General features: G+C 46.9%; 5 protein-coding genes across 5 annotated transcripts; 2 read left to right on the forward strand and 3 right to left on the reverse strand.

Moving 5' to 3' along the window:
• Nucleotides 1–9,959: 9,959 nt before the first annotated feature.
• Nucleotides 9,960–10,244, forward strand: N7471_010626 (uncharacterized protein; the record flags this gene model as incomplete). The annotated part of the gene is made up of 1 exon (XM_057283345.1): nucleotides 9,960–10,244. The coding sequence occupies one exon, from the start codon at nucleotides 9,960–9,962 to the stop codon at nucleotides 10,242–10,244; it is 285 nt and encodes a 94-aa protein (XP_057132324.1).
• Nucleotides 10,245–12,572: 2,328 nt separating this feature from the next.
• Nucleotides 12,573–13,708, reverse strand: N7471_010627 (uncharacterized protein; the record flags this gene model as incomplete). Its single annotated transcript, XM_057283346.1, is given in 2 exon segments — nucleotides 12,573–13,373; nucleotides 13,388–13,708. 2 exon segments carry the CDS (start codon nucleotides 13,706–13,708, stop codon nucleotides 12,573–12,575), a joined length of 1,122 nt encoding a protein of 373 aa, XP_057132325.1.
• A 550-nt stretch (nucleotides 13,709–14,258) lies between these two features.
• Nucleotides 14,259–15,797, reverse strand: N7471_010628 (ankyrin repeat domain-containing protein; the record flags this gene model as incomplete). Its single annotated transcript, XM_057283347.1, has 1 exon — nucleotides 14,259–15,797. One exon carries the CDS (start codon nucleotides 15,795–15,797, stop codon nucleotides 14,259–14,261), a length of 1,539 nt encoding a protein of 512 aa, XP_057132326.1.
• A 3,002-nt stretch (nucleotides 15,798–18,799) lies between these two features.
• On the forward strand, nucleotides 18,800–19,568 carry N7471_010629 (uncharacterized protein; the record flags this gene model as incomplete). The annotated part of the gene is made up of 2 exons (XM_057283348.1): nucleotides 18,800–18,905; nucleotides 18,958–19,568. 2 exons carry the CDS (start codon nucleotides 18,800–18,802, stop codon nucleotides 19,566–19,568), a joined length of 717 nt encoding a protein of 238 aa, XP_057132327.1.
• A 3,120-nt stretch (nucleotides 19,569–22,688) lies between these two features.
• Nucleotides 22,689–24,970, reverse strand: N7471_010630 (ankyrin; the record flags this gene model as incomplete). Its single annotated transcript, XM_057283349.1, has 2 exons — nucleotides 22,689–23,849; nucleotides 23,906–24,970. 2 exons carry the CDS (start codon nucleotides 24,968–24,970, stop codon nucleotides 22,689–22,691), a joined length of 2,226 nt encoding a protein of 741 aa, XP_057132328.1.
• Nucleotides 24,971–27,903: the final 2,933 nt, after the last annotated feature.

A 27,903-nucleotide genomic window follows, 5' to 3' on the forward strand; every position in this document is an offset into this window, starting at 1 on the left:
GTCGGAAGGTGCTTGACCACCCCGGGTGGGCTCACTCAGGGACAACTTCAATGAACAAGCATTATAATGGGGTGAACTGTCGGAAAGTCGTCAATGTTACAGGGAAGAAGCCAAATATCAAGCTTGCATTAGAGCATGCTGTATGTATGAGGCCTTGCTATGTATGATTTTGAGCATACTAACTCTTACCTCTACTTCTAGGCTCAGAATGCGACTATACGAAGATTCGATCAGCGAGTTTGGTAGCAGAAGCTTGCCAAGCTCCTTACTGTGTCGCATCTTCCCTTCCTTTTTCTCGAGCATCCCGAGTTCCGTGATCTTATCTCCTACGCTCGGCTTGCGCCATCAATGCCAGAAATTCCATCCGCTAAGGCTATGCGCCGGCAGCTACGAGATCTAGTCCGTGAGAACCAAAAGAGTATCCTTCAGACACTCCCTTCTGGCCCTAAGCTATCACTTGCCCTTGATTGCTGGACATCTCCATTCAAGCAGGCATTTTTGGCTATCACTGGATACTTTCTTGACGAACAGTGGGAGTATCGTGAGATATTGCTTAGATTTGAACATTTACATGGATCTCATTCAGGTGCAAATTTGAGTGAAGTAGTTTTCCAGTTGCTGCAGGAGCACCAGATCACAGATCGAGTGCTTTCGTTAACTACCGACAACGCTTCAAACAACAAGTCTCTCCTGGCAAGTGTCCACGAGGCAATTGAGTCACTACAATCCTCGAACGACGTCATTATCATCCGGGTACCTTGTATTGCACACGTGATCCAGCTTAGTCTTAGGAATCTCCTTGGGAAGATGAAGGCCATTCCAAAGAATGATACGGTTGAGCAGACATGGTCTGATGATTGTGTAGATAGTCCTACGTGCGAGGCAGCAGAAAAGAGAGATCGTGGACACTCTGAATAAGGTAAGACCTTTGAACTGAATTTCATCTTATTTTACTAATCTACATCCTAGGTCCGAAGCCTTGCAATCTTCATCAATGCGAGTCCTCAACGCAGAGAGTCATTCTACAACTTGCAAACAAAGGAGCCAAAGCTTGTTCCAATCCAGGATGTTACTACTCGATGGAATTCAACATTCTGGATGCTCACACGCGCGAAGAAGCTCCAGCAGGCCTTCGATGCGTTCTGCTCCCAGTACGGCCAAGGGCACTTTGCCTTAAGTCAGGAGCAGTGGCAGCAAGTTGATTATCTTCTCTACATTCTTCAACCGTTTCACCAATTCACAACCCTTCTGTCAAGGACAAAGGATGTTACTATCTACCGGGTCTTTAAGGTCTACAATAAGCTCTTTGACCACCTTGAAAAGTCGATCAGACAGTTTAGGCGGAAGAGGGTTGCTTGGAAGCAGGTGATGCTTACATCCCTCGAACGGCAAAAAGCAAGCTTTCAACCTACTACCGAGACACCGACAAGGTTGACGGTTATCTTTACCCCATTGGCACAATCCTTTCTCCACAGGATAAACTCCAGTCCTTCTCAACTTCGGACTAGGACCCAGACCCAGTGGAAGGGATTGATTACCGAGCAACCTATCGCCAGAGCCTTGAGTCCTGCGTTGAGAGGTACTCTAAGAGTTTTACCGAAGAGCAGCAGGTATTGCGTGCCCCTACAATGAACACTCTAACGGATGAATTTGATTTAGCCTGTGTTCGAGACGAGTCGCAGCAATCTCAGATTTCACAGCTGGTACAGTCAGACGAGCTTACAAGGTATCTTGATAGCGGTGAGTATCTCTTGATCTGTGTGGGAAGAATTGCTGATTTATCTTTCAGACACAGTCCCAAATGCCCAGCCTCGAACCTGGTGGAAAGATCACCAAGATAAATTCCCTGCAATGGCGAGGCTTGCACGAGATATTCTTTCTATTCCAGCTAGTGGTGCAGGAGTAGAGCAGCTTTTCAACTCTGCACGAGATGTGTGTCATTATAGTCGAGGCTCTCTACAACCTCAAACAATCTCGGACCTTATGATGTATATGTGTACATCAAGATTCGAGTTTCACGAAGAGGAGCGAATAATGCTTTCTGAATATCTTTCAGCCCAGGAGATACAGGCTGCAAAGGAAGAGAGAACACAGCAACAAATCTCCGTTGATTCAATCAGTGATGATGAAGAGGATGAAGGGCCTTCTACACAGCTCTCAGCAACTTCGCAAGCCCCAGCAACTTCGCAGGGGCCATCTGCAAACGCACTGCGCAAAAGACGCGTAATCGATATAGTTGAGGATGCGGCGGATGATGAGGAAGAAGATGATGAAGAAGTGATTCCTCTGCCAAAGACACAGCACCGAGTGTCAGGCAGAATCCGCAAACGTTCAAGGTTGCTTGATGGATATGAAACGTCGAACAAGTAGTTTTATTGATTTATTGCATTCGTTTAATTTAATTTGATTTAATTTATTCGGAGTTAAAGCTAAAAAAAAAAGCTAGCCTACAAATGCTGTAAGTGAGATACTCAAAAATACCTCCGAAATCTGCATAATTTATGCTACGCGTGACTTGTTGATGTTTGCACTATTTGACGACCCTAGGGGGAGGGTCGTGACCCTCAGGGTCGGGTCATACTCCTAACGACCCGGACCGGACGGAGGGTCAGGGTCAGGACTCACGACCCTGAAACCTGCATGGTCCGGGTCGCGGTCCGGGTAGTCAGGGTTACCCGCGGGTCATGGCGAGGTCTACATGTAAAGCGGAACAGATTGGCGCATAATACGAAAATCTGAATTGTTGGGGTTTTCCATTATGAAAATTGAGGCGTTCATTTGTTCCATAGAATGGAAATATTCTATTGGTTGGCCAGGCCTTTTAAAGCGAAGATTCCGAACCGTCGGCAAGTCGTCGAATCGTGTCGTCTTGGCTCCGACCATCGTGAAACTTCCAATCATTCAATAGTGAATGGTTGCATTGGAGCGAACCGAACACTGCACTAAGCTGTTATAGCGGTAGATGTGCTTTCACCCGCGTTTTCATTGACTGGAGTCGACTGTATGTATGCCTGGATGCCAAGGCCATAAAATTATTCTCCTGCATGAAACCCACGTCTGTCCGTGAAAGTCCACAGGATCGTCTCAGCCACCTGTATTTTACCGTGTCTGTCCGCAAAAGTCCGCGGGATTGTCTCCCCCAGCGTTTCGCCTGCATGCGTTCGAGTGGGGTACGCCGGCCAACGAATTGGCCGCTTGTAGGTCCAGGGGCCGGCGAACTCAGTTCCAGTGGGTGTACAAGGATGCATCTGGACTCGAATCCAGGGAAAAGCCTGTCCGTACTTGTGGGGCACTGGCCAAGTCAACAAACGCGGATGCTTGGCTTACTTCCGCACGTTAGCCAAACACTGGTATTCTCTGAAAGTCTGCAGGATGAGCCCCAACGTATAACCCGCTCGCATAGTTTCCTGGTAGACCATGCCACGCGGTCCATCCAATCAAGCTACTGGTAGGAACGAGACATTTTATTGCAGCGCCCCAGCCACGTTCCACCAATGGCACGACCCAAATCTACCACTGTAGCTAGGAGCAAAAGTAAGCCAACTCGATCAGGGTGTAGTTTTCAGGAAACCCGGCCGTTCAGTTGGCTCCATTTTAATAATGTAGAAGAATCAATGAGAAGGACAAAAAAAAAAGCCTGATCCCCTTCAAGGTGACAATCGCCCACATTTTTCCCATCCTAGCGTCCTGACACATCATGCCTGGCTTTTCGGAACCCAATAAAAACCGGCGCGCCGGGTTCCCGGGCTATCACAGATGCACGCAAGCCCGTTCCTGGGCACCCGGCTGAGATCGTGCCCCCGCCAAGGCACTGGCTCCTGTAATGTGCTTAGCTCCCTTCCTTTTTCTAGCATCATCTTTCTCACGCATTAGATCCGTCATATTCTCTGCCTTTTGGCCCTTTCTGACTTCGCAAATCATTAGGGCTAAACACGTTACTGGGGCTTCCATCACACTTCGATTTCTATATAATGCGCCGCGCTTTCACTGCTGAAATTGGTTCTAGCCCTGGCATCCCCTTATACTTGCTGTTTACTGCTGAACAACACAACATACATATTGCTGTGGCTGTGTGGACGTAGCATAGCTAGACCATAGCACTGAGTCGTTATCGGTACAATAGTACCCGGACTCGTCTCTGAACATGCATGGATTACTATTAGTATGTGCGCCTTGGAAATCGTTGTTCTAGACTTCTCGCACGCAGGCTTGCAGGGGTGTCGGAAAAGGGGCTCATCCCGGCAAGTTCATATCCCCTGTGTGAAAAAAAGCGCCAGGTAGGCATGGGTACCGCTTGATTCATTTGAATGATCTGTGTGCAATAAATTCGTCGATAGGCTTGCTAATGCGGCAGTGCTGAAAGCGTCTGCGGTGCTGCAGTAAGTAAGTGCGTAGGCAACGTACTTTCTCTAGGCAGAGGCTACGCGTAAGATGGATCATATTTTGTAGGCCCATCCTACGAGTGACGCCTGATACTCGTAATCTCCCTGTATGTCTGCGGTACATTCCATTGCCAGCGTTTTTACTGGTATCCCTGACCGTAAAGACGGGAATTGGGACGTGCCGTTATGGTACTGATGCCCGATTTGAGACGTGGGGCATATCATCGCAACCCCCTGAAGAGACAACGCCATGGCTGTCTAGCGGTGAAACCCTAAGCAATATGGCGAGGTCTATCTAGTCCAGGGGAACTAGACAACTAACAATGGCATAGAATAAGCCAAGGGCCCAGGCTCTTTATTTATTCGGTAATCTCGTAATTTCCTGAACAGAAGAGCCACAACGCCGCACGCCATGGCATGGGATTCCAATCATAAAACAAGACTAAGCGCCGCTCGGTGTGCCCGGATTCTAGGCCCGACATATGGGCTGCTCGTAACAGGCAGTAGGGAATGGACCGACGGCACGTTGTATTAATAGATGAGCTTTGACCAAATTCAGAACCCGCATTCCGGGTACCAGGTTGGGTTAGCGCAAGGGGGTGGTGATGGGAAGTCGGTACGGTAGCCATAGTATCCGTTCAGGACCAATCCAGTGCTTAGTCAAAGGTATTGTGACTTTTCAAACCAGGGAACACGAGAATTGGAAGCCATGCGGGCTGTCCGAGGAGATAAAGAGATCTAAGCCTTCATAGCTCTGTAGCACACCCTAGCATGCCTTTGGGGACAAACAATGCTAAATTTCGTATTGAAAACGGTGAAAATTGTAGCAAAGTCCCAGAGACCAGTGAGGGGATGCAGAGGCTGATAAATATAGTGTGACCACATGTGTGACTGAACTGCAGCGATCCATCGCACGGGCCTTTCTTGCTTTTGGCCCCCAGGGTTAGTCATTGACTTTTCTCCGGCGCATTTGGAGTGCATGCCTAGGCCCTGCTGGCAGGCTGGCAGGCTGTGATAGAACTAGACTGCGGAGACTAACTAATTCTAGGCTTACGTAATGACTGTTCTGACTAACTAGGTAGTTAACTACATAAGTTGTCAGCTGGCTTGTTGACACTTTCATGTTTGACCCTGCACAGGATCCGCATACCATCACCTCATAATGACTGAGCCACAAGACTACACTATCGGTTGGATTTGTCAGAGCGTTAAGGAATTAGCCGCCGCATCTGTGTCTCTGGATGCAATTCATTCCGAAGTACCGCTCCGCACGAATCGAATCGAATCGAACTTTTGGCAGATTCGATTCGATTCGAATTAATATTGAAAATAACGATTCGTACGAATTCGAATTCAAGACCGATTCGAATTCGATTCGAAGTTCGCGAACTTTTTTGTTCTAAAGCTTCATTGGGAAGGCGGTCAATCACGCCTGTTGTTCAATACGATAGCCAGCAATCAACACTTCATACAGGTAGTCTAATAATTTGTTAACTAACATTTGGATTCAGAGATAAGTAGGATAGATTTAGTCTGATATCAAAATTGAAAAATCTGGCCTTAAGATTGAGAAGCTGTAGGGCAGTATCAATAGATGCAATTTTCGGTCAAAAAATTCATCCAGATATATATTATTCGACTCTTAAGGTTACTCCACAAATCGATAATCTTATATGTGGTCTGTTTTGCTTCAAATTATACTAGCTCATAGATCGTACTGAGATACACGTAATATATCAATATGGAGTCATAATATGAATAGCTGCACATTGCATTTAATGAAGAGTAAATAGATAGTCTAATCGGGTTAGCGGAGACTCCACAATAACGTGTCTTCGCGCATACGTGCTTTTACTAAGAACAACATCCAAATCGGGTGCAAAAGCTACTAAAAACCGTCACTTCAGGGTGCCTGAGGGTAAGCGATCGATTAAGACACAAGCTTGACATACTAATATAAAGTTACAGATGACTTCTCCACTTGCTACAACATTTGACTGTCCTAATACTAGGAAGAATAAACGCGATTATGCGGCGCTTAATAAATATGGCCTCCTTGCAGACGATATACCACTTCCGCCTCCCCGAAAGAAGATGGCAGTCCGGTCCGCCCTTAAGTCGCCGACTCCTCCAATTTCAACGTCTCCTACAGCTCCCAGCAATGTCTCTATGAGTTTGTCGAATCTTGATACGGATATACATCCTTCGCAATCAATATCTCAGGTCGAATGCGAGGTAGAGAGGGTCGAAATCAAGCAGAAAGATGAGACTAGGTCGAAAGAGCGGAGCTGGGTTTGGAAACACTACCTTACTACACCCGAATCTGGCACCTGGAGATTAGGAAATAAGGAGCGGTCCGAGCTTAAACACCTGTGTATTGTGTCGCCATCAACCTGCCGATTCTTTCGATTTGCATCGAAACTGCGATCTTCAACCACAGCGTTGAAACAGCACCTGCAGCAAACCCACAAGCTCTTCCAGGACGGCCATTCAGGGTGCCAAGGTCCGCTAAGCTCATGGATTTCTAAGGAAAAGAAGCTCCCATTCGAAGAAACTGTCTTGAATTGGATTGTATCAACCTGCCAACCGTTTACATGCGTCGAACAGCCTTCATTCAAGGCTATGTTGAGGTCCGCAGGCTTTCAAGACTCCGTACCAAGTGCGGATACTGTGTCGCGCCGATTATGTCTTTGGCTTGATGCTCTTGACAGTGAGCTTCGAATCTTAATGTCTTCAGCATCCTCAATTGCGCTATCTTTGGATGGCTGGACAAGTCAGAATTCATTGCCAATGCTAGCCATTAATGCTCACTGGATGTCCTCTGCCTTCCAGCAATATCGAGCTTGTATTGAGTTCGTTGAAATTGAAGGCAGCCACTCTGGAGAGAACCTTGCTAATATCGTTGCGACGGTTCTCGAGAGGTTTCATATATCCGATAAAGTTATGACAATTACAGCTGACAACGCATCGAATAACGATACCCTACACCGATGTCTCTACCAAAAGCTGTCTCAGCGGTACGATGAGTACCTGGCCGAGACTATCATCCGAGAAGGGACGATGAAATTTACCCATAACTCCCAAATCCGCTGCTTTGCTCACATCTTGAACTTGGTTATGAAAACTATATTGAGGTCTTTACGCGCTAGTTCGCATAAGGAAGCCTGTGATCTTCTTGATGATGTTGCTAAGAGGAGCTGGAAGACGGTCAACGCTCCTACTTCGCCTATTGCAAAGCTTCGACTACTTGTCCTTTGGATTGCGCGATCTCCTCAGCGGATACAGAAGTGGGATAATCGACCTGGCTGTACAAAAGCTATCAACTACGATGTTGATACTCGATGGAACTCTACCTTTGTTATGATTGTGAGAGCTGAAGAGTGTCGCCGTCAGCTCGAAGATACAGTCAACGATGATCCAGATATCGAAGCCTTACGTCTCACGCCCAACGACTGGAGACAGCTCTCGGATATCAAGATGATCCTGGCTCCCTTCAACGAATATACCGAGTACGTCTCTCGGGATAGCCCTTCAATTCATATGGCGGCGCGTATGTTTGGAGAGCTCCGTTCTATACTCCTCGCTATCAAGGAACGACGAGGCGAGTGCAGAAGGTCTCACCAGCAATAACTGTTCCTGTTTCCGATGGAATCTCACTCTTGGAGAAGTACCACGAATGCGTCAAAGACAACGACATATACTATATCGCAAGCGTTCTGGACCCTTGAATCAAGGCCAAGTGGCTCAAAACGCTACCAGATGGAGAGAAGATTATTGACCGAATCCGGGAGTTCCTGAAGAAAGCATATTCCACTACAAAACAGCCTGTATCGACTACTCCAAGCACCAATTGGAAGAGCTTCGAATATCGATTTCTGGAAGCCTTTCAGCCTACACAGTATAACGTCGCTGAGTCTGATATCGACAATTATTTCGATACACCGACAATCAGCACTGGTTTCGATATAAGCCAGAGCCAGTCCGAGTTTATACGAAACTGGTGGAAGGCCAACATGCTTGAATTTAGTTGTATGGCAAAGGTAGCACAAGATCACCTTGCTATACCGGCAGCAGAGGTAGATATCGAGAGATTGTTCAATGGTGGGAGAGATGTGCTGGGGATTCGACGTTTCTCCATGAAAGGTAAGACCCTTGGGACCTTATTAAGGCTGAAAGATGCTGCACGTTGGAAGTGTTCATAGTTATACAGTAATAGTTTTTTTGGGCATACAGGTATTTGATATTCTAGACCTTATTTGCAGAAGTATTCTTGTAGGGGCCGGCCATCTCGAAAACTCGTTCCACAAACCCTTTTTCCTAAAAAGGCTAGATATTAGTTCGCGAACCTGTTCGAAATTCGCGAATTTTGACGAATCGAATCGGTCATAGATTCGAAGCCCCGAAACCAAGGTTCGAATTCGATTCGATTCGCCGAAATTCGCGAACTTCGAACAGTTCGAAAATTCGTGCGGAGCGGTACTCGGCGTCTAACAGCAGGGTTATCGTTGCAGATACCAGAAGCCCAATATCCCTGGAAGCAACAGCCAGGCCCGAGGATAATGTAGACCTCTCGCAGGCTTCATTGGGCTATGAGCTACGTGGATTCTTTCATGAATATCAGTGACCTATAAAGCCCTCCATCCTCCCCACGGTAAGTAATCTCTCACGAACATATTTTCAAATCTCGGACTTTTTCTGTCCTCACCCAGCCATGGCAAGATAGTGAATTCACTTGCCTTAGACCATAATCACTCACCGAAATTACTTACTAACCAACAATATAGACGTCGAGCTAGCTGGAAATGCCATAAATTACGATAGTACTATCTATTACCTTCACTCCGGCAAATGCCTACACAATGAGCAGTGTGATAGCTATCCATGGCCTTGACTTCATTGATGTAGATGGAAAATGCTCAGACCCTTCGTGGCAACAAACATACAACACTCAGTCCAATGAAGGATGGCTTAAATTGTTCTTCCAAGGCTTGTCTCTCCGAGGCAGCGGCTGGAGAGCGAGACTATTTTTTATACGAGTATGAATCTTTCGCACTTTTGGCAGCAGTACACAAGGCGTTCAAGAAGAATCGAATGTCTTGCTGCAGCAATTGTGCAAATCTAGATGTTCTTTGAAGGTGAGTTCCTGAACCTTCTAGAAGTAACCTTCCATTCAGAGCCTGAGAAAAGCAGGATACAAAGATAATATTTTTGTGCCAAGGCTTAGGAGGGGTCTTGGTCAAACAGGTGAGTCAGGTTGAAAATGTATGGGTACTGCTACTTACAAGATGGATAGGCTTTGATCAACGCGTCAGAGAAACAAGCATATTTCGAGGTAAAAGACCCGACGTAGGTTTCATTGTTGATCCCTGAAAGAGATGACGTTCGATGCTAATATTAAAAGGTCGGGGCTTGTTTTCTTTGGTACCCCTCATTCAGTGATCAATCAAGCGCGTACTGGCTTATTCGAAAGTACAATTCGTATTTACTAGAGGACCGCCGTTTTCGGCAACCGCACCGTTCGGGTTTAGCGCCCGTCCAGCGGCAGCCCGGAGTGGTTTAGCGTTCCCTCGATCGGGGATGGCTTCTCGCACTATCCCCTATCGGGAACTGCCACGCTTCTCCGCCTTCATGTCCCTTCGTCGACTATATAATCCCGCCGGTGCGTCGCTCGACGACGTCTCCTTCCCACGTCCGTACGCCTCTGTCACCCTGAGGTCGGACGCCACCGCTCGGAACCCTTCCCTCTCGGAAATGACCGTTCCCCAAAACGAGTGCTCAGCCCCCTTCTCTCCCCACTCATGTCGCTTGCAAGGGACGCTGGCGTCCACCGACTTGGTCGATATGGCGAGCATAAGTCGCTGATCTTTCCTAGAGGGTGCGAGATGACCAGTGGCATACCCTCGCCCGCCTGGATTGGGCACTCCCCAAAATTTTCTACTGGGCCATTGGCTGTTGGCTATGTGCGCCCCGGTCCAACCCTCGAAAGCATTTCTTGATTCGAAGGTCCACACAGGAGCTGTCTCATTTCCGAGCCGAGGACGATGACGTGTTGAAATTTCTGCACCTATTCAGCGCAACGTGAACACCAATGACAGAATTGCCTCATATGTTCCATTCCTATCCGACGGCCACCACAGGAGCCGTGTCTCAGTCTTAAGACGAGGCGATGACTTGTCGACGTGCATGCGGTGTCTGAATCTGACCGATGGCAGAAATGCCTCATGTGTCCTCCGTCCGCTGTGGGCGTTCAGGCGATGATCACATGCGAGAACGCCGCATAGCGGACTGCATCACGACTCCACCGAAATCACTATACAAAGACCCGGTTGGTGGGATGATGATATGGTTATATTTGTGACTGTAACTAGGGCGATGGTGCTCCAGCACCGGGATTGCGATGATCAGGACCCGAGATTATGCCGGCTTCGCGTGGCTGACCTGTACCTGCTGGGTAACTGCTGGCTATGATTCACGGAAGACCGAAAGGGATTGATCTATCAAACCGGTCCCACGAAGGAATCCATATGCCCGAAGAGTTCGATCAAACTGCCCCAACATCCCTTCTACGAATGGGGATCTTTCTTGCCCCACCATTCATGCGTATGAGACTAGGGACAGCCGTGGGAAGGAACCGTGGGCGTTAAGTGTTACGAATCCCGACGGAGAATGGGACTATTTTCTTGCCTATGTGTCCAAATCACTACGGCTCCCCCGTTCTCGCCCCCTGAATTATAAGCAACCTCCGTGTGGCGATGCTAAGATGCAGCGGTGCTGCTTGGCGTTGTTTTATAAGCACTTCTCGCCCTTTCTCCCTTTGTCCCTTTTCCCTGTTGTAGCATAGCACACTTCATCTGCCTTCCAGAGAATCTCAGCCGTGACTTGGCGCAAATGCAGTTGGACGTTCGGCTCATCCAACAGAATTTGAGCGGGCTCGAGTCCATCCGTCGTCAGGAGGAAGCTGCTTCAGCTAGTCCTGGCGACGACGTGAACTCTTGCTGGGCTAACTATGTCATCGACGTTTAACCTGCTCCATCCACTTTCTCTTGTTTTTTTTTTTGGTGTCACTTACTCTTCCTTTTAGTTGACACCCAGTAGTAGGTAAGTTAAGCAATACAAACGCGTGACTTGCTCCACAATCTAGCAGCATGTGGGTGGCAATTAGCTTCCCTACTGCGCCAGATCGCTGGAGGAAGCTGTCGAAGAAGTTCAGGTCCTCGCCAAGGGCATTCAGCATCATCGTGGCTCTTCTCAACTGTCGTTTCGCGTGGGATACACCAAGCCAGTGGTCGTTCGCTATCTTAGGGCGGTGGGTTTTAGAAAGTGGGTTAGTAAGCTCGCCTTAGCTTACTGACCCTGGCCTTTTCCCTCCTTATGACCCTTTGCTTACACTCGCGCTGGATATGTTTTGCCATAGTTGTAACACGTTCTCGTGTTCCGTATGGCCGTCAAGTCTATGGCATCCGGCTCCCTCGTTCATAAAGCCCGGCGTCCACTTGTTGGTTGGCAGTTCTCCATTTGATAAAGGCGTCTCCGGTCAGCAACCCAGCGGCAAACGCTAGTTTATACGCATCGTCGTCTCCGCAGACGTTCACAATTCAGCGGCGTAGGTACTCCTCGACATCATACAGCCAGTGGTTTGCGGCGGTGCCTTCTGATTGCCCTATTACTTGTCCGGGTGGCTCAGTCCTTCAGTCGGCTAGCGATCTCCGTGCCGTTCTAGGTCGGTATATCACAACTGAAATCCATGGAATTAATCACCGACCGAGAAATTTGAGATAGAGGCAATTGTATGAGGGTATGATCACCGCTGAATCTAGCAACCCGTAAACGAAAATACATATAACTAAAACGACGTGTAAGGCCAGCTTGTCAGAAGCAACGAATTTTAATTTCATTCAATACATCCCTCAGCCACCTAAAAGCTATTGCTCGACCATCGACATCCATTCTCGCCCCAGGATTCCGTGCGGACACTCTTGAAAAGAAGATAATCCTCCTTCTGAACTGCTTCTCCCGCCCACTTGGCTGCTGCTTTAGAATCATTGGTCTGGTGTGTTCTCACGTATCGAAATGTGAGAATGTTTGCGAGGTTGCGAAAAACCTCTCCATGATGTGAAATAAGAGTATCCCCCTCGACCGCTTTATAAGACCATGTAATGGCTTCATAGAAGTCCGACCTTGGTCCCGAGCTCATGGAAGCAAAGGATGGTTAGGATCGTTGGCCCCCACGTTAATTGCATCGCAAACTAGGGTGATCGCTTCCTGGAGGTCAGGACGCTCTCCGATATATCGGGATTTCAGGGTATTGCCGAGGTTGAGTAGGCACTCTGCCCGTAATTGATGTTGATCTTGATCACCAACAGCGTTAAGAAGCTCTTGCTGTAGTAGCACCTTCATTTGGAGATCTTTTATCTCTGCCAATTTGTCGTATCGTATTCCAAACTTGTGAGCGAGGTCGACCAAGCGATCTAGAAAACAAGAGGAGTTTTCAGTGGTGGCCTCGAGCGCTCGGAAACAGAACTCAATCCCCATGTCAAGATAGGTGATGTTTTGTTGAGTGTCAAATAGTATTTCAAGCTCTCTCCCGAGTTCGAAGCAGCGCTCTATAGTACTAGCGTCATCATTTGTGGCCAGGATTGCGGTACAAATGAGTGAAATTGCACGATGAAGGTCAGGCAAAGATGCTGTAGATACGAATCGCGAGTGGAACAGGCCCGCCATAATATCTAGGCGCGCTAAATATTCGGAATGACCACGAGGAGTCTTCTGAACCGCAAACTGATAACGATCAATCGCCGCGTTGAGATCATCGATATTGTTGGTTTGTTCGTATCGATCATTCGGCAGTTTCCAGAGGCTATCTAGGCACGGTGTATAGTCGGGATGATCATGAGCAGTCCTCTGGACCATAAGCCGATAACAATCAATCGCTGCGTTGAGATCATCGACATTTCCAGTTTGTTCGTACAGATCGCTCAGCATTTCCACTGGCTGTCTAGGCGCACTGCATAGTCGGGATGATCATGGGCAGTCTCCTGAACCGCAAGCCAACAACAATCAATCGCTGCGTTGAGATCATCGACATTGTTGGTTTGTTCGTATCGACCATTCAGCAGTTTCCAGAGGCTGTCTAGGCGCGCTGTATAGTCGGGATAATCACGAGGAGTCTCCTGAACCGCAAGCCAACAACAATTAATCGCTGTATTGAGCTCATGGTTATCTTCAACCACATGACTAAGCCGAATTGCTCCCTCAATTTCACCCGTCGGGTTTGTAGGTTGATCTTGAGTATAGGAACTGCGTGCGGCAAGCTGATCATCACTCATTTTGCGACGTGGGGTTCGAACTGGGTATTATATAAAGGTAAGCCAATGAACGGGAGTGATCGAAGAAGGTACTTACAATGATAAGCCTTAGATTCTCAGAAGTTTCCTGGTGCTAAAAACAGCAGATATGAGAGATGCACAGGCTCTGAAGGAAGCTGAGGTCGGAGTCACGGAGTCTGTGAGCAACGACGCTGAAGGATTCTCGAGTATCTTTAGAAAAGGGTGAGCTATTTCAATGTGAGATTCAACACCTTTATAGTCCACCCCTATTTCGAAAAAGGCTAGGTGCGAGGTGCGAGGTAAAAGGTACGAAGTAGGCATAAATGCGCAGAACTCCTATCAGGTAAATTACTCTAATTTAATGGGCCTATTACGCAGCCCTTTGGACAAGGTCATCTAGTAATAGAATCCCGCTCCCAACAGGGTAGCACAGCGGTAGGTCATTGGCTTAATCAACTGATATGATGGGTGGTCTCGACAGGCCGATTCGGGCTCATAAACGACATAATGTCTATGTAGGGTATGGTTTCCGAGCTATACCGTTTTAGGATTATGCGACCTTTCGATAATTGTAAGCACGAGTCAGGAGTGTCATAGTCTGTAATTGTCTAGGCTCGGCTGAAGGTTTTTGGATGTCTCTAAGGACCCTCGCGGGATTGAAGGGCCGCAGTCTAGTTTTGGACGACCATCTGGAGAGAATATTCTGAAAAGTGAACGCCTGTAGGGCATTGCCGTACTCTCCACCGCGACCACTGACATCGGCTCCGCGCTTTAACAACTGCACAATCTTGTCGTGTCCTTCAGAAGAAGAAGCCTGTAGTGGGTCATTGCCGCAGTGTTTACCCTGAGCATTGACATTGGCTCCGCACTCTAATAACTCCTGCACAATAGTCTCGTGTCCTCTAGCACAAGCAACTTGTAGGGCATTGCCGTATTCCCTATCCTGAGCATTGACATTGGCTCCGCGCTTCAACAACACCTGCACTACTTTGTCGTGTCCTCCGGAACAAGCAGCCTGTAGGGCATTGATATCGGCTCCGCGCTCCAACAACACCTGCACAATGTTATCGTGTCCTTTAAAACAAGCAGTATATAGGGCACTACCGTACTCTCCATCCTGAGAATTGATATTGGCTCCACGCTTCAACAACACATGCACAACTTTGTCGTATCCTCCGGAACAAGCGACTTGTAGGGCATTACCGTATGATCCACTCTGAGCATTTACATCGCCTCCCCGCTCTAATAACACCTGCACAATCGTATCGTGTCCTCCGGAACAAGCAGCATATAGGGCACTGCCGTACTCTCCATCCTGAGCATCGACACCGGCTCCGCGCTCTAACAACACTTGCACAATCTTGCCGTGCCCTCTGGAACAGGCAGCTTGTAGAGCACTGCCGTACTCTCCAGCCTGAGCATTGACATCGGCCCCCCGCTCTAACAATGCATGCACGACTCCCTGGTGTCCATTCAGAGAGGCCCATATCAACGGGTAAGATCTCGTACTATCCGCAGTCTTTGCAATTCGTTCATCGCCAGCAAGTAGATGGCGGACCACATGCTCATGCCCGTTGAAGGCCGCCAAATGAATGGCATTCATTGTAGGTGTTAATGTATATCCCATTACTGCTTTCCAATATATGGGAAACCAAAGCGAAAATCGGTTTGCGGTTGTGTCGTATAATCGATGCAGCAGGTTCTTAAGCAGTCGCTCTGCAGTCGAAGACATGTTTCGAACGTGATCAGGCCAATATACCGCTGAATATGCTAGGAAACTCTGAAAGTCAGAGCATGTCTGGGCGTCATTCTCATCTAAACCATCCATGGACAAGTACCGTAAACAGATACCCGCCATCTGGTCCTCAGTATCTTCAATGGTGCACGAGTATGTAGAATATGGTTGGCCAGCAGCTTCCCTTTTGACAAGAAACTCTCTTGCTGTCTGATGGATGAGGTAGATTTTGGAGTTCTTGGTGAAGATAAAGAGGCCACACCACTGTCGAAGCTTCTTATCCAAATGACCTAGATCTATTCTTGCCTCTGCTGCAGTTCGCGACTGTGGGCGGAGAGCTATGCCTAACGCCATGGCCGTTTCTTGTGTTGTCAAAGGCCTCCGTGCTGCGACGATAATCTGTAAGACCTCTCTCACAGTTTTCTTTTGGTCAGATGGGACTCGACTGAGAATTTTTTCATAAGCGGCATTCACAGAGGCAGGCACTAGTCGAATTGAATTGATTCCTCGGCAGGCCAAAGGCTATTCTCGAAGGTAGTGCGGATGTCATCAATGGCCAAATGTAACCATAAATAAGTGCGGTGTTCCATTTGAAGAAGCTGGCGCTCAAGTCGCTGCTGTATATCAGACGACAATATTGCCATTTCAGCCAACTCTTTCACTCTAATCTTCACGACCAAATTTATCTCCTCATGGATTTGATCATTTTCATCCTCTCCCTTAAGGTGTATATACGGGAAAGACTCCGTGATCACTCGAAATTTATGCTGGATTTTATTATAGGGACGACTAGTGACCAAGAACTTCAACCAGGTATCCTGTGTTGATGAATGTTGTTGACGGTGAAAAAGCGCGAGTTTCTCAACCAAACGACCTTGGTCAGCTTCACCGCATTCGTCAAGTGCATCGAGTATGCAAACGACTTTGGGTGATGGTTCGGCTGATGTTGCCGTTACAAAGATTCGTCATAATTCGTCGACCTCATGACGAAGTCTCTCCCCGTTCTTTTCAAAGGATGGCAATGCATGATAGAGTAGATCAGGCATCTGGCTGAAGAGCTGATGAAGTATTGCGTACAATGCCGTAGCAAGATTATTCTGTTCATCGTTGTCCTTAAAAAAAAGTAACATGTTGTGACCGGTGAAGTGGAGGCTTGCAAGTAGTCATCGATAATTGACTTGGCTAGTACGGACTTCCCGCAGCCTGGATCGGCTGATAGCCAGAGGAGATCATTACACCAGCTTTCCTGCCAACGGACGTATTCAGGGCTTTGTCGCGCCCATTGACAGGTTCCCTCTGTTAATCTTGGATTGATGTCCTTTTGCTCCGTGTAACTCGATATCTTGAAAGCTTGATGACAACGTTGTTGCTGATCCGTCAAAACTGTTGTTTTTTGCTCGCGATGATGTTGTTCTTGTTGATTGTATGCTCGGTCTAAGCGCTGGTTGGTGCTTTTCAGCACGTCTGTAGAATTCCGTGGTCATTATTTATTCACGTGATTGTTATAAGACTGCCCTGGACTAACCAGATAGAATGACACTAATTCTCTCCTCGGCCTCAATTCTGTTCAATGGGATCCTCCGTAGCAGGTCCTTAGCGTACGCAGCCGCCACCATCGCTGCGTACCCTTGCCACTCTTTATTCTTATGCGAGTCTGAGTAATCGCAAATGCCCCGAATAACCAGACAGGGAAAGGTGTTCACCAGGCCGGCAGCTTCCATTTCGAAACACAGAACGTCTTTTTCCGCTGCAAGTCTATCTCGAACTGAGGCATCTCTCATCAACTGGTTAGCAGAAGCAATCAGGCCATAGTGGATTGTAGGATCATCCTCGTGTTCGGCCCGCTCACATCGCAGTACCAACTTTGATGGCTCATCCGCACAAAATGCAGCACAGTCTCTTGAGTCGTGCATAACCTCGGCTTCAAACAGCCTATCCGTGCTTGGTGGCGGCCGTTCGTACTCGCGGCGCAGCCTGGCGTTCTTGTCGAGAATGCTGTTGATGGCCTCCTTGAGCTGATGCCCCTTTCTTTTGTACTGTGCCTGTATCTCTGTCATTGCAGTGCGAAGTATAGTTGGTGGTTGGTTCAGGAACCGCGTATGCTGAAAACTTCGGCCCTGTATCGACTTACCAAAGTCGTACTGGAACACACCACCCTCACCACCACGAGCGGCACTGACCACAACATCGCCCATACGAATGTCATGGCTTTCACTTGGTACACCACCACCGATACCGACCAAGAGGCCTATCCTGACGTTGCGAAAGGTGTTGAGCATATTTGTTGCTACATTGGCCGCGGAAGCGGTTCCATAATCACCATCAGGCAAAACGGCGATGACGACATTGTGCTCGCATATTTTGCCTAACGCATAGTCGTTGGTATCATTTGGCGACACATATATGGGCTTTTCGTGTTCTTCATCGAGAAATTCCTGTGCGGCAACCTATTCCACGCCCAAGGCGCAGATCCAGCCCACGGGGTAATTCGCAGGGTCTGACATGCCTGCTACTCGAGCAAAAGGTCTCGAAAAATTGTTGTATTGCCTGGTTTGAGCCTTTTTCTTTCCACTGTCTCTGTTTTGTATTCGAAAGCCCGGATGTCTGCAGTAGTGGAGGCCTGAGTCAAGGACGCGACACGTAACACTATCGTGTATGGTTCTTCAACAAGAATAGTATTGACAAGAGGTTTGAAGAGAAGAGACAGAAAGCCTCAAGGGAAAGAAATGGGAACCCGTTTACCAAGCGGGAAGGCTCTAGTCTCAGCCAATAGAAATTCGGACGAAAATCACGTGCAATCTCACCGCCGAGTCTTCAGGTTTCGTCACGTACATGTGTCACATGATGATATCAGGCGCGCGTAAGGTAAACAAGGACACCAGCAGCTTTGAGAAGGCCGTTTGCAACATTTATTCAGAATGTCCACAGACATCGACGAGCTGCGGCGCCTTCTTGCACAAGAACACAGCCTTGGCGTGGAGGAGCAATATCTTCGAATGGTGAAAAGAGAGAGGAAATCTAAAATCAGCCTTTCCACGTTCCCCGATAGTCGCGACGCGATTTCACTGCGTTGGAGTGCTCCTGCGACCACCAAATCTGCACAATATTTTTCAAGCAAATCTTCAATTCCGATCCAGCAAAATGGACCTCGGTATCACTCTAGGTTAGTATTGTGGCCCTATATTTGTCAGTGACCTAGCCACCTAGGATGATGCTTTGAATAAACTCGCAAAATTGTTCAGGCTATCCTATGTGGAATAATATTCTTTCTTTGATCCAAATGGCCTAAAGGGTCTCCTATCATCTCCATATTTGTCTTGGCTTGTGCTAAATACTACCCAAGGTGCGATCATGAAATGTGCTTCAAACAGATCGAGCCTGCACACCATACCGCTTCTGTCGCCAAACAAGACCGCACGGCCAACAGCTCTACTGAGATGTTAGAACAATTCTCACACACTGGTAAATGTGAACTTGGTTGTAAGAAGACTCAACACTTACAATATCCCTCCAGGTTGCCATCTAGATTTTGACCATGCAGCGTTATGGACCAGGCTCTTAGATGTGCATGAGCCACCGTCTGTCCTTTCCACTGGCCATGAGAGTCTTTATCTAGATAACATATCTCGCTTCCCCTTATCCACAGAAAGACCAATCGATCCTCTTCCGATAATCGAGGGCTACTTCTGTCCTAGCAGTGACAGTGGATACTTTCTTAAATGGACGGGTCCGGATCTATTGTCATCATCTACCTCTGCGGACGATGTATTCCACTACTTGTCTAAATTCTACCTCTCGGAGAAGTCGGACTGGGCAGACATCCGGCTCTGTGTCTTGAGCAATGCGACTGAAGAGATTGTGGCAGTATATCCATTTTTCCTCCTGCGAACTGAATCGATACTGGGAAATCTCAGCCGAGTCCGCAAGCTTTTAAAAGATAGTATGGGGGGCCATGATGTCGAGAAATACCATTTTCGATTCACCGTCCGGCCATGTAGCCAAGAAGCGGCAGGTTCTGTGGGTGCAAAAACGACGTTCGGCTCGTACGACCACCCTGTGGTACCTTTCTCGTCGCTTGATCCATGTTTCTTTGTGCAGAACATTTTGGGGAATTATAAAAACTAGTATCCCAGCTTACCAGGATTTTCGCAATTTTCTCGTCCAGTTTGCCCACCCCTACTACTGCTGTCAAAGTGAGTTCGGAATGGTCCACCATTCCACGAATTCTTTCCGTGCACCCGTAGTAAATCGTCCGGTAGACTGCAGCGATCTGTCTGCTTTCTAGACTAAGGGAGATCCAGAGTAATATATCCATCCTCAGTCCTCCAATGATGAGGTCCAATCTACTGATCGTGCTCACGTAGGCGCACTAAGAATAATGGCGCCCGTCGAACCATGGTAGCGTGAGGGGACGCAACTCTACTGTACTAGTCTCTTCAGAAGTGTCACCCAGTCCACACTTTTTGTCCGTGCACCCCATAGTAAAGACTTCGGTGGGCTGCAGCGACCTGTCCTGCCATTACATCCCATATCTACATGTAATCGTGCCAAGCGCCCAACACACATTCTCTGTGTTGGTGCGCCCCACTCACTCAACGATAATTCCCACACAACGATAATTTCAATGGGATGAATTGCATTTAAACCACTATTTACATATAACCACCAGTAGTATCTATATACCAATTTGCACCATTACTATCTCTTGCCGCCATTGAAGCTTCATGCTCAGGTTCTACTAAATCCCTTGCTTCCTGAGCCCGCCGTTGAGCTTCCAATTCCTTGGCATGCTTTGCCTGTATGCGCTTCAACTTCTTAGAATCAGCATCTCTCCTGTCAACCATCTTCCTATTTGCACATATAGGTGATAGGACATTGCCTTTAGTCCCAAGAAACGATTTGCCATTTCTTGGGGTATTTGCAACTGAAGTGGACGTACGGGCCTTCTTTAATTCAGCCCGTAGTATAGCATTTTCTTGGGATAAAAGTGAATTTGCATTCATACGTTGGTTATGCCGTTTTACCCTCTGAGAGTAGTTTTCAAATTGCTTAACGCCATGAATAAGCTTAGCATTAAGCCTATTAACCCGCTCAATTGTATCAGGCGGCGAATTGGTGACTGAGCTTGCGAATTCCGGAGGGGGAGAGGGAGTGAGAATCCTAGGGGGGACCCTTCAGATTCAAGAGCTCTTTGACGTAGAGGACCGAGAATAAGCTCTGGATCTAAGGGGTAAATACCCCTAGATTTAAATGAAGATCGGATGATTCTTTGGGTGAAAGCTTGCTCCCGGACATCCTGAATTATCCAGAAAAAATCCCGCTTCTTGCTTGTACTTCCACCCCACATTATAGCTTCATTATTCGCTATACGAAAATGATGCTTTAAGCATTGGAATGGCTGGCCATCTAGCGGTTGGCAGAGATGGGTTGTATGGGGTAAAAAAAAGACTGGGATAATGAAATGCTGGTTGCAAAATTCGATGAAATTGATCGTTGTATGGGATCCATGATTATCCATTAAAAGCAGCCTTGGCCTGCCATTTTTAACCAGAGATTTTGTAGCTTCATGAAAAGAACGAAGCCATTCAAAAGCCGTATTATCATCAATCCAGCCATTAGGCGTAGGTTTAATCCGGAAACCGGGGGTAGTGATATTTTCATACCACTCCTCCATATGCAAAGAGCCCTTAGGTAGAAACCAAGGTAGCATAACCCAACCATCGGCAGATATACATTCAATGCCAGTAATAGACTCTTTTTGACCACCAGTAGGATTGGTATAATTAGCATTAGGTGCAAGCACCTTTTGCCGCTTTCCTTGGCCAATTTGGTAGCCAGTTTCATCCCAATTAAAGATCTCATGGGGTAGAATTGATGCTTTTCAAAGAGCGTACAAAGGCTGTTAAACCAAAGTAACATTGGGCCGTATTGCTCGCTATCAAGCCTCACTTTTTCAGCCATATTTGTGTTGATTTAGGGTATCTCAGGGGGTAGTCTTTGCATATAGCGGTATACCCAGTTAGGGCCCACCACCTGATCGCTGCCAGCCCGGCGTAGAATTAAATTTGCAGCCTTTTCAATGAGAGAAGGGTATATACCCATATTGCCAATACGTAGGGTATCGATCCAGGTTTTCAATGCTCTCTCCTGAATTGGGTTTAGTGTCTTTTTTAGGCTAGCAGCAGTGGTTTTACTTCCGCGCCCGTGAATACGGGCGCGAAGCCTTTTGTATGGAACGCTGAATTCCCGCGCCAACTGGGCGATATTGGTGTTGTTATTCAGATGAAAGGTATTGGTAGCCCTTAAAATTTGTTTTTCGAGATTTTCAATTTGTTCCGACATCGTGGTATGGTATAAAATGCTAACAAAATTGATGCCAAAGGTGGAAAATTATCGTTGTGTGGGAATTATCATTGAGTGGGGCGCACCAACACAGAGAATGTGTGTTGGGCGCTTGGCACGATTACTCCGTACTCTCGCTAACTCATGTAGATTTCACCATCATTGATTAAACATGCCTCCCGTATCCCTGGATATCCAAGAAAATACCCCCAGTCCGCACCTGTAATTTTTCGGATATACATATTCTTAGCACTGGCGCCAATCCAAAGTCATCCATGGCTATTTCGATGAGAAGTATCAGAAAAAGCAATATTGTTGTAGTTCAGAGGTATATAAATTAATTGTTTTCTCAGAGGGGGACACGAGGCTATATATATATACACAGTGAAGGCATCTACTTACATCATGTATCTCTTCCACGTAGAAAGAACTGGAAGCTTCTTGATCTGCAACAGCCTCATATCACAACAGTTTCCCATCCACCACTTATAAATAATTTATTGTTAGAGAAGATCAAAGGCGCTCTGAAATATGCTACTTACACTTTGCTTCTACTGTGGGAAGCATTCTTTGAGCATGTTTTGGTGACATAGATGCTACCCCATGTTGCTTCGAACTAGATCTCGCTAACCGCGGGTTTTGCATTTCACAAACCCGCCTGTTGAATATCGCGGTTACAGAGGTAATCATGGGGTCTGGGATCACGTGCGTACATAAATACCTGTCTACCAACCTACTTGTATCTTAAAAAAAAACTCCCCTCATGGAACCTATGCGGATGGCAGGAGAAAGGATATAAAGCACCCGCTAAAACTTCCTTTAGTCCGCGTACACCAATAGTCGGTCTTTTTACCATCAAGATTGTGAAATTTAAATTGCTGTCGAATTCTTCAGAATAGAATCTTAGCTGATTTGCAGTCGCCTATTTTCCGACCGCCCAAACAACTGTCGGATGGGATAGACGGATCGCCAATACTGCTTTCGCAACTCTTTTATCAAGAAGAAATGTGACCACCGTACATAAATCTTATCTTCGAAGTATGGCAAGTCTATAGGACCCTTGACTGCCGGGGAGTTGGCAAGCTGGGAAGTTAACCTTGGACGAGCAAGTGTCCCCTCGTTGTTGGGCATGAGACGGAGGAAATCATCACTCTGATAGCCCCTGGCTGCCATAAGCTCCAAAAAAGCTTGGAACATGTCCAGAAATCTCAGATCGTATTCACTTCGCTCAAACAGTTGGATGAGTCGTTCAAGACCGCTGGCATTGCTTTGAGATTGGAGACCGACTAATGGATCTGCACCTCTACTGCAGAGTATCCTGGCCAGCTCAAAGTTCCCAACTTCCAACGCAATTGATAATGCCGTGCGTCCTTCTGAATTTTCTGTGTCGATCCCAGCGCCATTGTCAAGCAAATACTCTATTGTGGTCGTAATGCCCTCCCGAATCTCCTTCGTGATAAATCTATCTGGGCCAGGATACACAGAAGCGACTTGGATTATCAAGGCTTCTGCGGGGCGGTCCCTGTTTGGCGCGTCCATCTCATATAGGGAATTTACCTCGAAACCTTTTTCTAGAAAAAAATCGAGGACGTCGAAGTTTGTTCCCAACGCCGCACTTACCATTGCTGAACGGTGCATGGCATCAGACGGGTCCAATGTCAGATTGTCCGCAGCTAACAATTCTTTGAAAATTCCTACTGGCGCATAATAGGCTGCAATTCGCAGTACACTCATTTCTTGGAACTCAAAATCGAGGCCATAGAATGTATCAAGAGGCCGGAATCCGCTGGTTTCCAGGAGCCTCCATACAAACGAAAAGTCGTCAGACGCAAAGGCACAAGTGAATAGATCCTTGAGAATTTTTATATCTTTTATCGTGTCCAGATAGCCATGTTCCGAGAGGATTTTCGTATGCTCAGGATAATCTACAGCCTCAGAGAGCAGTTTTTTCAACCAGCCCTTGCTAGCTTCTGCTTGATTCTCTGGAGGTCCGTAATCGAGCAAAATATCAAAAGCTGAAACATTCTCGTAGCGGGTTGTATAGGAGATCAATTTGGACCATGACTTTTGCCAAAACGTATCTCTCCTAGCTTTGTAATTTCGGCAACCAAGTATCGCACAAAATTTGTATGCCTGTGAAACACGGCAACGCCGAAATCTGTAACGAGATGCTGCTGATTATGATAAGGATCTCGCCGACTCAAAATTTCTTCGTAGAGGGACTTGTCACCACAAGCTGCAGCCACGGACAAAAGAGATCCTCTTGCCTGCCAGTTATATGAAGGGCTAGCCATCAATGCACGAATGGCATCTCCACCCACAATTCTCGAGATCGTATAGTTTGGCAAGCTAGCGTATTCCTCAAGGTCATGAATGTCATAAGGCTGCACAGGGGAAAAGCACATGCCTTTCTCCGTCAGATACTGCACTACAGTATCATGATTACGAGCAGCAGCAATGTAAAGAGGAGACTTCATAATGTTGTCGAACTCGGGACGTTTGAGATCAGCACCAGCTTCCACGAGAAGCTTCGCCATCTCCAGATCTCCTTGATAGGCCGATTCTGCGAGAACTGAGTCAAAGAATCCATGAACAATAACTTTTGTATTGACGTTCACCCCAGCCTCCTCGATCAAGTAGCGAGCGGATGCCAATTGTCCCCATCGAACGGCATACGCTAGAGCAGAAGCATTTTGCCACCATTTTACGACAAGAGAAGATGCAATGGCTTTCAAAACACCTAGACTACCTTTTGCTGCAGTAAGGTGTAACGTCCATTCAAGGTCATCTTCATATTCCCGGTAGCTCGGGTTGCCTGGGAGAAAACGGTATTCACTCTTACCATTTCCCAGCAAGACCTCCAAGTATACCACCAAAAGCTTAGCCACGTTTGAAAGATCTTTCTCGACTGTCAATCGAAGAGGCGTTGGATGCCCAGTCGTGCGGAAATATTGATCGAAACTGACTCCGTTGACTAGGAGCCTGTATAGTGCATCCGCATTATCATTCTGCACAACGCGGTCTAGACCACGAGGGGAGCATTCTGCAAAATCGACGTAAAGTCGGTGGTTGGCAACACCATAGAGTCGTTGGCATGTTTGAGAGAGTGAATTTACCTCACTCGCGTAGTCAAGTGCTATGGTGATAAATTCCAAGATCTCTGTTGGAAGAGAAAGAAAGTGCATGTTGATTGATTGCGATTTGTTTTAACACTTAATGGAGTTGACATATGACTGATATTCGATGAAGGGTAGTTTGAGGCACCAGGCCAACGAAGACCGCCCGTCGAGAGCTTGAGCTTGGTGTTGGGTGGGGAGTTTGGGAAGGGGAGGGAGATTTGCGCACAGCCTTGTTACTAAGGCCCCAGTCACCTGACCATCGCTGTCGTGAGTAGACTGTTGTGTCGGAACGTGGTCGTTACAGTACGGACTAGTACGGGCATAGCCAATTGAGTACTTGAGAGTGTGATTTTTATATACTATAGAAAGTGCAGAATAAATAGGGGATGAGCTTAGGTCGTTGAGAGCCTTGGATCATCAGGCAGATGGGGGTGCTGAATATTCCGGGCGCACTAGTAAAATTGCGACCCTCTTTTGTTGACAGAAACCAATCATCGACCTGATGTAGAGCCTTACCTGTATAAATGACTAGATTTTTTTAGTTTTTTACGCAAATGCAAAGATGACAAACGGGAGGCGCTGGAATGAGGCTTAGAGAACTCGGTAGAGTATCTTTTGTGGGCGGTTGGGGTAGACCTCTGCATAGCCCACAAATGGGCCCATACCCCCGGCCCAAAGCCCAACCCACAGTGGGCTATGGGCCCAATATTCAAAGCCCAACCCAACCCACAGCCCATTAATGGGGGCCCATAAGGCCCCCATCAAAGCCCATTTCTACGCACAAATACAGTCTTGGCATGCATAAAGTACCTGATTAATAGCTGTATTTTACGCAAGTTCCAGCCTGTATACTCAGTATTATTATATTATCACCATCAGAAGTACAATATTGTAGGAATTGAGTAGATATTATACTGAATTCAACATCATGATGCCAGATTTCATACAAAATCACCCAAAAAAGATCCAATTTGACCATGAATTCATACTATTATAGCGTACTGAGTATCAGCATGAAGAGATATATATATTATCTAGATTAAACTAGGTGCATCTTTCTGTTGAAGTATAAACCAAGTATCAAATTCATAGTTAACTAGATGCATACTGTTGCTGCAGCAATGGATGGAATTCGCCAGATTATATAATACTTCGTTAGAGTAACGTATTTCACAAGCGAGTGGCCACTACAAGCGAGTGGCCACCCCAACCAAATATATTAATTTCAAATGCATATACCTCAACCAAAACTCCATTAAATTAAATACACTAAATTCATCTATCTAGCTGGGCATCTATTGATCTTATGCCCTATTTCTCCACAACCACTGCACTTTGGTGGCGCCCGTGTACGTGGTTGTAAAGCCGGCGAAGGGCTTCTTCGTGGAGGGGAGGGAGGTGCTTCATCTGCTTCCACCGGCTCAGTAATCAATTGAGAAGCTTCTTGAACTGTGAGCCCTGCTTCAGCTGGTATCTGCTGTCGGGATCGAGTACGCTTTTGCTTCTGCTTCTCGTTGGCGGCGCGTAATTCCTTGTTTTCTTTCGCGAGTAAGATAGCACCTTGCATTGTAAGACGGAAGCCTTTTACAAGCTGGTTTAATGCACGATCTGACGGGCTAGGTGGACTTCGAGATCTTGTACGAAGTAAAGCTTTAATTGATGAAGTCTGCCGACGTAGTTCTTTCTCTGTAGCTGGCGTTTTTGGTGTAAAATTTCGACTTGATTCACTACCCCGGCTAGGAGGGGGGGTAGGCGTTCGAAGCCGGATATTAAGCCTTGAAATCACTTGATCTGGTGCAAATGGCACTAAACCGGTAGCTCGGAAGCTGCTTTTAATTGTCTTCGGTTTAAAAGCTTCAATTCGTGCCTTTGGGTATGCTTTAAGAAAGTCAAGTTTCTCAATATGGTTGATCCTATCCCGCATCTTCGTTTCAACCTCCTAACTATAAGACCGTTTTAAGACCGCAAAACAGCCGACATCGAGAGGTTATAAAAGATGGGATAAATGAGCAGGCATACAAATTAGTATCACCTTATTTTGCTCGCAAATTTGATCAAATTTCGGCGTTAAATGACTTCTATGTCCGTCAAGTATTAAAAGCCGATACCCCCCTTCGTACGTGAAGAAGTAGTAGGAATAAAGAGCTTTTCAAGCCAGCGAAGTCCAATTTCATCTGAAGTCCAACCATTAGGACTCACTTCAAAACGCCAATCGTTAGGAAGGCCGGTAAACCAGGATTTAAGGAAGACCTTTCCTTTAAAAATCACACACGGAGGAAGCACCCAGCCAGAAGCATTCGTATATTCAATCACCGTCACCCACTCTCGATTTCTAGGTTGTTTAAGTGCTCTCCGCCCAGAGTATTCACTCCTCGTAATAACCCTCGTAGTTATCGTAAATCCCAAAGCAAAACCAGTGTCGTCAAAGTTATAAACGTCATCAGGGTCGATTCCAAATTGAAGGATCGTTTTTTAAACCAAATCAAACCACTCCCTAATGATTTTCGGGTCTTCACATTTCGCGCGCTCGTAGTTATACCGTTTCGAGAATCGGGAGGAGAGGAGAGGGTGCCTTTTAACAAAATTCGTCACCTAGTTTTCGCCGACCGAAGTAACTGGGGTGGTTCCACGCTATGCGAGAAGAAGATCTGCCATTTCTCGAACCATAGAGGGCCGGGGGGCTGATCCACGAGAATCCATAGAGAGTATCCATTTTTGAAGTGATTCCTCTTCAGTTGTAGTCAATTTATGTGAATTGGCGCGTGTAGTACTTCGTTGAGTATGGCCGGAGAGGCGGTCGCGTAAAGTTGTACGCGGTATATTAAAAATGCGTGCTAGTTCACGAATCGAAGAGATTTCTTGATTCTTAAAAGCCTGGATAGCTAGTAAGATCCTACCCTCTTGCTCTGTGGATTTTTTAGAGCTTTGGGAGCGAATTGGTGGCATGGTGGGTGGTTGAATTGACTAAGTGCTAATTCCTGGACGCGTTTTGGATGGGG

The sequence above is a fragment of the Penicillium samsonianum genome (assembly GCF_028829775.1).
Source record: "Penicillium samsonianum strain IBT 33392 chromosome Unknown utg000006l_segment0_segment0, whole genome shotgun sequence".
In the NCBI taxonomy this organism is placed as follows: Eukaryota; Fungi; Ascomycota; class Eurotiomycetes; order Eurotiales; family Aspergillaceae; genus Penicillium; species Penicillium samsonianum.